This window comes from Protopterus annectens, chromosome 14.part0, assembly GCF_019279795.1.
Source record: "Protopterus annectens isolate FY-2018-M chromosome 14.part0, PAN1.0, whole genome shotgun sequence".
Lineage (NCBI taxonomy): Eukaryota > Metazoa > Chordata > Ceratodontiformes > Protopteridae > Protopterus > Protopterus annectens.
Window position 1 is genome coordinate 442,932,033 of NC_056748.1, and position 12,609 is coordinate 442,944,641.

General features: G+C 39.5%; 1 protein-coding gene across 1 annotated transcript in view; it reads right to left on the reverse strand.

Annotated features, from left to right (window-relative positions):
• The window catches only part of EVC (EvC ciliary complex subunit 1), a 1,160,741-nt gene that overhangs the window by 66,336 nt on the left and 1,081,796 nt on the right, over positions 1–12,609 (reverse strand). The window contains exon 15 of the mRNA XM_044055566.1: positions 9,607–9,813. Within this exon, the coding sequence (XP_043911501.1) occupies positions 9,607–9,813 (207 nt within the window). The remainder of the gene's footprint in view (positions 1–9,606; positions 9,814–12,609) is intronic.

The window sequence follows — 12,609 nt, forward strand, 5'->3', positions numbered from 1 at the left end:
TTGAAGACTATCATGAAGCATGGCATAAATGAAAAAAATATATCCTAAATGTAGACACAGACACTTCATACAGTTAAGTAGCTTATCTAAGCAAATCATAAGGATACATAAAATCATCTTTCTTGAATCCAACAAATATCACCTGTAAGCAAGCAAAATCAATTCCTGAGGGAAGCAAATCTGCTTATAATCTGCACCAACCCATTATCCACTGGTCTACTACAATTCATACAATGCACATCAGGTTAAATCACAGCTTCTAACTTCCTTAAAGAAGTCAGTATCCTTCCACAAACAGCTAACATTTATCTCTTTTCCTCAGCCCCATTCGCATTTACCCCCATACATATCACCTTTGTGTGTATACATACAGTACATACATACATAAATAAAATACATCAATTAAAAGACAATAAACCACTTCTAGAAAAAAAAATCCTTCCAGATGGCCCCACTTGATAGAAAACCTTATTTTTTTGCTTCACCTGTTACTGCAGAGATCACATAACTACCCCTCTTCTTCATACATATATCATCTGCATAACCCAAAGCATTATGCCCAGCACCTGGAAACCGCAATAATAAAATCTTTACCCAAACAACCGAAGCCCACCAATGCTTCACATCTATGGCCCATTTTCATCTTACGTGCCTTAAGTAAAATTATATAAAATAATTTACATCCAACTCATTGAATATATTGCAAATTATAACCTTCTACCCACAAAACAATACAGCATAATAGCTATACTTTGGACGTTAACTCATTATATTTTGGAAAGAATGGACAACATGACTCTTTCAGGTGCTCTTTTTATCAACCTAACTGGGGGCTTTTGGTCTTGTAGACCATCTCATCCTCGTAAACCATATGTTAGAATTAGGTATTAGTATAGATGTCTCCACCTAGTTCCTAGACTATCTTTCCAACAACAAAAATGTGGTCTCTCATATCTTTTGACATTCAAGGCCCTGTCCTTGGTTCGTTACTCCCCCTCAATCTTTATTAATAAAGGTCCTAATTCTCTGTATCAACAATATGGTAATTCATCAGTAAAACTCATCACTGTTATTATTACAGAAACAGCTGTAAGAAGATCTGCTTATAATAACCACCTGGCTCACCAATAAAAAACCTTGTCTGAATATTTCCAAAACATAAGTCACATTATTAGGAATAAGACAAAAGCTATGCTCTTCCCCAAAACTCTAAAAATTAAAGATACTAAAAATGACCCCACTGAAGTAATTACATCATTCAAAACCATAAGCATCTGGATTGACATTATCCTTAACATTCAACTTCACACTGAAAAAAAGGCAGAACTAAAATTAACCTCCTTTTCTTGGCACGAAAAACTCCTGCTTTATCTACTATGCTGCTAGATCCAAGACAGGGAAAGATGCATTTTTTTGCACAACTTGAATATGGCTTGACCAGTATTGAATAGACTGCTTAGAGGTGACTTATGCCTGGCCTACAAAGCAGTCTCAGACCCTGCCTTGATGAAGCTGCTGCACACATCTTCAAATCCAATGGGGCAAGATTCACTCACTCTAGGGAGGTTAACCTAGCCTGGAATATTAGCATGACATGCTGGAGAGACAAATAAGCCTCCCAAAGGTTACCACTCCTCTGGAACAAACTCCAATTTCATGTAAAACAGAGCTCCTCAATGACCCTACTTAAGTGTAACCTGGACAATTGGATGGGAAACCATAAATGTACACCAGAGGTTTCACCTATGTCCCTCTTAGACAGGGGCAGTTGGTGCTGATCTCAGATTCCTGTACATAGACTACATATCTTGGTCCATAAGGGAACAAGGGTATAACATGGCTAGGCTTGTAGAGGCCTTACTGGCCAATAGCCTAGTAACCTCTTATGATCCTATGGCCTTATGTTTGGCAGTTGGTGCAGAGCTTAAATTTGCAGGCCTGGGTTCCTGTGGTACAAGATTTGATTTCCTCATCCCTCACTTGTCATCTGTGTGACCTTGAACAAGTCACTTAACTAGTCATTGCTCCTGGTTTTCCCCTGAAAAGGGACTGTGTGTCCAGTGGGACTACGATTGGCAAATAAGACTATTATTATTATTGCCTTCTGTCAGTATCCACTGTCTCTAACAAGAATAGAACACTAAAAAATGTATCTAACAAAAGTTGCAGGTTTATTACCTTATCTCATAAACCTGAACTTCATTGCCTCACTTTAGGAAAGATAAAATGGCTCCCTATTAACCAAAGAGATATATATTAGCAGCACTCTTACTTAACGGTTTACATGCTAAAACCTTCTCACACTTAACTGCCAAACTTACTCCTAAAATTCCATCCTATAACATAAGAAGTCAAAATCACTCAGATCCACTCTTACTTTCTCCAAGAACCAATCTAAAATATACTGAACACAACTTCTCAAGTCTAGGTACCAAATTCTGGTACATATTAAAGAAGTAATATCTTATATTTTCTAGTCCCAACTAATAAGCTTATCTTCAAAAGGTAGGTAAATGCAAATGCTTCCACCCTAGCCATATCACTTAACCTCGCTCTTTTATTTTTCACCATGCTTTCTCTTCTTCAAAGAGCTTGTTTAATATCATTGCCTAGAAGACAAAGCCTACTACCATACATAACAGGACATGTACCCTCTACTTGTACAAACTATGCATATTATACATACTGTTATGCAGATATTCATCTCGCTTTCTCTAGTGTCCAGTTTTATGCTCTGAATATATTAACTTGTGTTGTCGCCACCTTGGCTGAAACAGAAACTGGTATATCTTGGGATCAGTTTTCCACACCAATTTATATATATATATATATATATATATATATATATATATATATATAATATAGACATATCAACATATTTATATATATATATATATATATATATATATATATATATATATATATATATATATATATATATATATATATATATATATATATATATGTATGGATGTTCTTCAAAATATCTAAAATATCTAAGTACACAAATATCAATCCCAAAAGAACGAATTAAAAAAAAAACAAAAAACAAAAACAAAGCTTTTTGCAAAGCCCCCCCCCCCATGTGCCCCCACACCCTCTAATTATATATACCAACCCAACATCGGGGAAAGGGCAAATTCCCTTATCCCCACTGTTCATAATCTCACACTGACTTAACACCAGCAGAAGCAATCAAATGATTTTGATCACTTCTGCCAGGAGAAGAAACATTCAACATTATGAATGCTCAATTTTACATATATATCTATACACACACACACACACATATATATATATATATATATATATATATATATATATATATATATATATATATAAATCTAGATATATACACACACACACACACACACACATATGTGTGTGTATGCTTTCCATAGCTATATCTGTTTCTATATCACTACACATGTATATGTGAGCATAATTATTTGATGTGCAGATATGTCAAATTGTACTTCATTAATCCCAAATGATTGAAAAATAATAATCTCGACCCACAAAACATCTAAACACAACACTAAACCAGCGTTTTTACAGGAAGGCAAGCCGCCTGAGTCTCCCACACCCTCTGCTACTTATACATATCAACTCCAAGACCACACTACAGTGGGATAAGGGCAAATTCCCTGAATCCGGCTATAATGCGATCTCAGCATGAGAAAGCCAGGTCAGTTTGACAACTGTACCGCCCTTCTCACCCACCAATAAATATAATTCCATATATATGCATGTATATATTTATAGTTAGATAGATATAGATATCTATCTACATATTATTTATATACAATGTTGAAACTGTCTTGTGTGTGTCTCTGAAGCTCTGCACTAGTTGTTAAACTGCTTTGAAATTCCTTTAAGTGTTAATTAGCTTGGGGGGTTCTGATAACATTAAAACCTGTGTTGGTTACATTTCTTGTAATCATTTTAAATAGAGTTGCTTGCTACTGAGATTTGTCTGCATACATCAACTGATGATGAATGAGCTGATTTAAGTATATTTTCTGCATTTTATTGTGGTTTTATAATTTGGACTGATTCCTCAGATCTAGCTCTGTTGAAACTGTCTTCCCCACCCTCCCTCCCTGTTCTTGGTTGTATTTGGTGGCTTTTGCAGTGCCCGCCCCACTGTAGATTTGATCTAGGACACTCCCCCAGTCCCATCTCTTTACCGCATTCTATCTAATAAACCCATTCTGCACTTGCTTTTAGTCCTTTTTAATTTAATTACATTTTTTTCAAACTGTGTGTGGACTAATATTGCTACATACTCAAGTGTGCCAGCTTGCACTGCATGTGAATTGTTTTTACTACTGTTTTTGCTACTTTTCTGAAAAAAAAAAAAAAATTATCTGCTTTTACTGTATTTGTGTTTCTTCCTAATTTATTTTGCTTTTGCGTCATCTTAAAAGTACTCAGTTGTATTTATTACTTCTTGGTGCAACTCATTCTAAGCCTTTTAGTTTAAGCACTTGGGCTTCAGACCAGTTGTTTTACATTAGGAAGGTTTGTGGTCTGCACTGTGGTGGCAGGACAGGTGGCTTACATCCTTCTAAGTTGGGAACTGCTGATTGAGGGCTCAGTGTTTGTTATTCTAAAAGTGTATTAGTTCTGGTTTAAGCACTTGGGCTTCAGGCCAGTTATTTTACATTAAGAAGGTTCATGGTCTGCACTCTTGTGGGAGGAGAGGCTGGACTCTGCCCTTCTGAGCTGGGAATTTCTGGTTAAAGGCTTATAGTGCCTGCATATTTCAACTGTTTCTTACTGAAATTGGTACACCTTGTTTGCTGTAGCATAGACTAGATCCAGGCCTGCTGAATCTAGCTCTGTTTGTATGCGTGTTGTTTGTTTGCTTGTTATTTCCCTGAAACGCTAATACCACCTAAACCGTGGCTTTTCAGTGCTTCTGTGGATCCCTAGTGATATCTGCATTGCTTACTGTACTCATTTCCTTGTTTCACTTAAAAGAAAGTTACTGTTTGTCGTTTTTGCATTTAAGTTACCTGTAACACATTGCATTTAAGTTACCTGGCACTTGCTCACTAAAGGCACTTGCTCACTAAAGCAATTATATAAGTCAGCACTAAAAAATTAAAAGCACTACACTCTCACAAAGTCCTCTCGAGTACCTTGTTCCCCATTGGCCCTTTTTTTTTTCCAATTATAAAGGAGTTTCCAATACTATTCTAGCATGTCCAAAGGTCAGTTGTCAATCTTCTCTCCGGTCCAGCTGGTGAATCTGGGAATCTTGAGGCAATGTTACAACTGCCTCATGTACACAGACAACCCTCTCCTCCTCCCAATAAATTCCAACACATGTGAGAGATGCATCCATATAGCCAAACTGGAGGCTAAGCTCTCTCAACTCAGTACTGGCGTAACCAGTCAGGAGGAGAAGGAAACCACACTCAGTACAATTCCAGTCTCACATAGACCTACCACGACAGCAGACCAAACACATAAACACACAAAACATACTCTGAGGCTCTAAATAAAAATCTGCCTAAGCAGCAGAGACCTCCAAAGCAGACACCCAAGCAACCGCTACCCCAAAACAAAACACGTGCAACACATATCTCACAAAGCCAGTGTGCCGAACAGTCACAGCCCTTAAGGCTAAACAACACACCTGATACACTTGTAATAGGTGACTCTATCATCAGGCACACTGACATCCCGCTCACCAGGCTGAACAAGGAGAAGGTCATGGTGAGCTGCCTGTCGGGCGCTAGGATCCGCCACATAACACAAGCACTCAGGTCACTCCAAGGCAAGTACAAATATGACTCAGTCATTGTCCATGCTGGTGTGAATGACCTGAGACGTACCTCCCTGGACTACATGAAAAGAGACATAGAGGAGCTCTCTGAGCATGTGGCCCAGGCCAGTATGACCCTGACCTTGAGTAGCATCTTACCCTCACCAAGAATGATGCCACAATATGAAGACAAGATGATCAATTTCAACAATTGGCTTAATTATTGGTGTCATTCAAAGGGGATCAATGCCTGTCAGCCTGGGATGACATGCTCGACAAGCCACGATGCTTCGCTAGGGACGGCCTGCACCTGTCACCCCTGGGCTTCGGATATTGGCAAAGGCTCTTGCTACCCCCATAGTGCCTTTTTAGGCAAGGATCAAAAGACAAACCCACCTCCATAGGTATCACAAGGGATAAGAAACTAAGAGTAATGCTACTCAACGCCAGAAGTCTAAACCTCAAGATGCACGCACTCGAAACTCTCCTTAGCATGGAGAAAATCGATATCTGTGCAGTAACAGAAACCTGGTTCAAGGCTCCGAGAGCACCCCAGCACTACCAGGTTATACCTCATACCATGCTTTTTGGCCCCAAAACTTGGACCGACCCACAAAAGGAGTATCAATATTCATCAAAGATACCCACACCTCCAGGTTGGTGGCACAGCACGAAGCATCAGAGACTATCCATGTGCAACTAACAGTGGGTAAAACTGCCTTCCAGTTTATAGCCTGCTACAGACCACCCTCCCTAACCCAGGAACCCCACTCGGCCTTCATGAGAACACTGGAAAATATGAAGGTCTCTCCAAACACCATTATATTGGGCGACTTCAACTACCCAAACATAGACTGGGAGCATTACTCTAGCTCCAACACCCTAGCCCAAAGGTTCCTAGAATTTATAAACTCAAATGCTATGGAACAACTTGTTACCACTCCCACAAGAGGGGAAAACATACTGGACCTGATTATCACCAACATGGGGACTCTATGCTCCAGACCAGAAGTGTATCCCTCACTGGTAAGATCAGACCATAAACTAATCTCACTGGATGTTCACATCCCGACTCCACCCTGCCCAGAAAACCACAGTGAAAAACTGGTCTAAAGCAACTTTCACACTCCTCAAAACGGAGGTGGAATCCTTCAAAGCCCCGGGCCTGTGGAAAATACGGCCCAGACCGCAGAATCCTTTATAAACGCATTCTATGAACACCTTCAGGAATGCATGGATCATGCGATCCCAAATAAAACCAAGACCCAATCCTCCAAAGGCAGGCGTCCTGTCTGGTGGACCCCAGCCATAAACAAGCTATACAATAGAAGGAGGAAGCTACTAAATGACAGAGCAAAATTCCAAAAAGGGAAGGCATCTCTGATCAGTATTAGCAAAAACTACGGGCACTCATAAAATCATCTAAGGCCAGCTTCAAGAGAAAAATTGCACAGGACACTAAGGATAATCACAAGGCTTTCTTTAGTTATGTTAGGAACCTGGGTGGTAATTCCCAGATATGCTCAGAATTAGTCCAAAATGACAAAAAATACACCAAACCCACAGACATTGCCAACATCCTAGCTGACAGGTTCAGCGCAAACTCCCCCCCCCCACCAAAAGGGCAAATATTTATTCCAGCAGAGTGCTGCCCCCCTGACATCTCGGATGCTCAGGTAAGAACCGCCCTCTCCAAAGCAAAAAATACAGCATCAATGGGACCAGACGGTGTCCCGGGCTGCGTCCTACATGAACTCCAAGAAGAGCTAAACCCAAACATAAAACTACTGTTCAATCTCAGCCTTACTACAGGATATGTACCCAAAGAGTGGCGCACAGCAACAGTGGTCCCTCTCCACAAAGGTGGTGCCTCAACGGATCCTGGAAACTATCGCCCCATAAGCCTGACTAGCTTGGTCTGCAAAGCTATGGAAAGGATCATCATGGACCTCATAAATAAAGATATTGGGGACCTACAGACACTGGATCCTACCCAGTTCGGCTTTGTTAAGGGCAGATCCTGCCTCTTAAACCTGGTTGATATCTTTGAAACAGTCACCAAGGCCATTGACGAGGGGAAGGTGGTCCACATAGCCTACCTGGACCTCGCAAAAGCCTTCGATACAATACCCCACTAGGGCATTATAAATAAGCTCACCAGCTTAAATATAAACCCCTATGTCACTAGATGGGTTGCAAACTGGCTCAAGGACAGAACCCACATGGTTAGAATTGCTGGAGCCATGTCAGACTCCAAACCAGTTACAAGTGGCGTCCCACAAGGCTCAGTCCTGGGACCTCTCTTGTTCAGTATATATTTCTCGGAGGTACAGGCCAACACGGAAGGACTGTGGCTGACCAAGTTCGCAGATGACTGCAAACTGGGCGCCATAATCGACTCTCCAGCCGACACAAGCATCCTCCAAAAGGGCCTCATAGAAACAGACAACTGGTGCCAGAGCCATGGCCTCAAGCTAAACGCCAAAAGTGTATAGTCATCCCTTTGGCAAAACAAAGTGCCCACAAATTACCACATAGGTGGTAATCCATTAAGTACAGAAGAAGTAATTAGGGACCTGGGGACCCAAGTTGATAGCAATCTCTCATTTGACAACCACGTGGCCAAAGTGGTTAGAAAAACATTTTATATAGCCCACCTAATCATGAAGGGATTCACATCTATATCAGGGGAGGTCATCGTGCCTCTTTACTCATCCCTCATCAAGCCCATAATTGAGTACAATGCCCCTTTTGGGATGTACCTTACCAGACACCTGCAGCAACTGGAAAGACCCCAAAAGTACCTCACCAAGAGGATCAAAGGGCTCAAACAGATGCCATATGCTGCCCGGTTAAAGAAACTCCAGCTCTACTCAGTGGCATACCGCCTGTTCAGAGGCGATCTGTGCCTGACGTATAAAGCCATGTCCAACCCAGAATTAATGGACATGCTGCACCTCAGAAAATCCAAATCCTATCGAGCTACGCTCGAGAGACTTGAACCTCAGCACTGAAATAAATAGGACATGCTGGAGGGACAGATTCATAACCCAGAGGCTCCCTTCACTCTGGAATAAAATCCCAGTCCAGGTTAGGCAGAGTCCCTCATTGACTCTCTTCAAGAGGAATCTTGATGAGTGGATGGGAGATCGTAGGTTTACCCGGGTATGACTTCTGTGTCACTGTTAGACAGAGGCACAGTATACTAACCTCAAAAAAGGGCATAGCAAAATTAATTTAAAATGGCTGGCGAAAGCCAAACACATTCTGGCTAGGCTTATAAATGCCCTAGGGCAGATAGCCTAGTATGAACCTATGAACCTATATATATATATATATATATATATATATATATATATATATATATATATATATATATATATATATATTTACACACACACACACACACACACACACACACGCAGATATATATGTATACATAGATATATATATATATATATATATATATAGATATAGATATAGATATATATGCATATGCACATGGCACAGGCCTACATAAAACTAGCCTTATCTCATTAGGAAATACAGGAAAATAATGCAGACAATGGAAAAGAACAGATTTTCATCAGCCCAAACAGAAGCATTTTCACATGAAGCAAGACCTTTTGTATCCCACTTCCCAAATTTCTAAATATACTAACTTTTGGAGTGTTCTACCATGGAAAAACATTCTCACTGATAAATTTCTGTGATCTTAAATTAGTATTGCCAATATACATGTGACAAACAGGTTTGACAACTTGCATAACTTTTGGAGTCTACTGTTTATTTTGAGCTGATAAATATAGTTAAATTTACTTTTCACATACCTTGACATCATCTTTGCTCTCGTAACTGATCTTAGCAGCTTCCATCCTAGCATGGTGAATCAAAGCTTGTCCAGCAATGTCCTTTAAACGACTCTGTAAATACTGTTGAGCAATTTGAAGTTCTGTGACTAATTGCACGTGAAATGCTGAGAGCACCTGTTGTGTTTCATTTTCAAGCTGTTTTTCTTCTTTCAGAAATCTGAATTCCTTTTAAAATAGCAAGAAGGAAGATTAGGTATGAACTACTGCACAACCAAAGCTCATATAGTTTGTCACTCAAACGTAATTCCATAACAAAATAAAAGGCAATTATGGCAGATTCTCAAAACACTAAAATTATTAGTCATGTACTTGCGTGGTATGTGCATTGTCTTCTTTCATTCCTACTCACGGATGGGTTACGGATCCGACCCTCGGATCTGACTCGGCCGCATTTTTTCAGACTAGGATCCAAGTCTCAAGCTCCTCCCACTTCCCACAATGCACCGTCCCCTAACTAACTCCCTCAGATCAAGTTTGCTGCCCACTAGTGAGCAGAGAAAAGAAAGAAAGAAAGAAATGAGTATACGTCAATAACCAGAGGCTCAAAACTAGGAACAACACTTCCTAGAAAGTTCTCTCCAGGTCTTCTAGAGCACTGGGTTGGGGAATGGTAGAGAGGGAAAGTGAGGAGGAATGAAAGAAGACAACACAGATACCAAGTTATGGTAAGTACATAATTAGAAATGCAGATCCACGGGAAAGAGGAGCCAGAACGTGGGGATGTTTCCAAAACCTTTTTATTCTCATACAGTTGATGACACAAATAAAATCAAGCGCTTTCGCTTGGCTCAGTACCAAGCTTTATCAAGATAAAATGTAAAATGAACTAATCCATTTATATATACCTAGCAATCAGTCATATGACTTAACACTTAATAAAATCTTAAAGCTACAATCGTTTAGAAATGTCACTACTATAAAACCAAATCTAATCTAAAAACCAGATTAAAGAAAATACCAACTATTCCATTGTAACCAAAGCATGTTAAAATGTTGATAATGATAACCCTTGTTGATGCTTACAAAAAAACGGCATAAAAACAGCTCTGCATAATGTAGAAAACAAACTATAGCTTGGTACTGAGCCAAGCGAAAGCGCTTGATTTTATTTGTGTCATCAACTGTATGAGAATAAAAAGGTTTTGGAAACGTCTCCACGTCCTGGCTCCTCTTTCCCGTGGATCTGCATTTCTAAGTATATTTGACTGTTGTGTTTGTTTTTTGGTTTTGAGTGACATTATTCATGGCGGAGGAAGCAGACTAAGGGGATTTTACTAATACACCACAGCTGTTAAAAACGTTTAATGAAAATAGACCAGTGACACGGTCTGAATTCAACAAAGTTCTGGATTTACTCACCCAGCTTACGGAAACTTTAAACAGTAGCAGAGGCGGGGCTTCCTCCTCACTACCTGGTAACCAAAAGCATGGCCAAGAGCAAATCCATGAGACGACAGGTCCGGGTGATACAACTCAAACTGATTCTAACGAAGGATTATTTTGTAATAAACAGACTGGGCACAATCCTCTAGACCACATTTCCACGCAGCGACTGAATGAAACTGATGCTCAACATAAACAGTTTAATTTTAGCGCATGGACAGGCCAGCAGTTCTGGTTCAAACAAGGTACTGTTTTTTCAGACAATGCTGAAATCGAACAGCAGTTCAATAATTTGAAAGAAAGACTGTATTCTTATAAAAGTAATCAATTAGAAATCGATTACTTAAAAGAATGCGTAAATGTGAAGCGGGTTCCTAAAGGTTTACGTTGTTTTAAATTTCCTAACAACGTACAACCAGGAACCGCTTACTATGATAAGCTTTGCAGTATCTTTAATAAAGCTGGGCTTCAGGTCTTGGAAGTGATGAATGAAGAATATGAAGCGAAGGCTGATATTCTTTTAAAAGACTTGAATGTCCTGAATGAAAAGCTGGTTAATGATAGTAGTTTTTTAGCTGTGAAGAAAAACTATGATAGTGTATTTAACGAAGTGGACCAGTTCTGTATGAAAATTTTGAATAGAAAGGTCAGTAAACTAGAGAGGGACCTTAACGAATATAGGGAAGGGCTAGCATACCCAGTCCCAGTTAAGAACAGATGGAAAGACAATTGTAATAGGGATGGTGACAAAGTTAGCACACCCATGAATGTCCATGTGCAATCTTTTGCTGAACCCCTTAGAAGGAGTGAAAGATTAGCAGAAAAAAACAGAAAAAATTCACATCAGGATTTTCAGTTTCCCCAAGACAGGACTGGGGGGAGAGGTGGGAAGTTCCAACAGCAGAAGTGGAGGAAGTTTTAGAAGTAGTTCAGAATGTGGAGGTCAATAATGTAAATTTGGTAGATCCACATGAAGGCGAATTTAACAAGGGTTGTACGATTACAAAGGAGAGTAATTTCACTATTTACAATTTCACTGAAATAGAAATGAGGAAAGAATTTTTTGATGTATTTATCAAAGGTTTACATTTTATCCCTTCTCGTCCTTTTGATTTAGCTGAAGCTTTAATTGATCTTAAACTATTTGTAAGACAGCTTAATTTAATTTTAAATTTTAACGGACAACTGCACACTAAAACTACACTGGATAGAACAAGCACTTTTACCCCCCCCCCCACACTCATCCCTCCCTTAAAGTATTTGAAGAGATGGTTGGTAAGGAAATAAGGAAGTTAAATTCCATGAATTTGGATAGAACACCTTCCAATATGAGAATAGAAGAAACTTCCTTAATTCAACTGCTCAAAGAAGAGGGATGTAGAGTCATGAAATCTGATAAAGGGGGTGGGTTAATCATAATGTACACACAAGATTATGAGGCACACCTTTTTAATATGTTGCAAGACTCTGACCAGTATGAATTACTCTCAAGAAACGAAATGCATCTAGCTTATTCCAAAATTAATTATACTCTTATGGACAACTTATTGCAAGGAGCTATTAATGAAAAAGTTTATA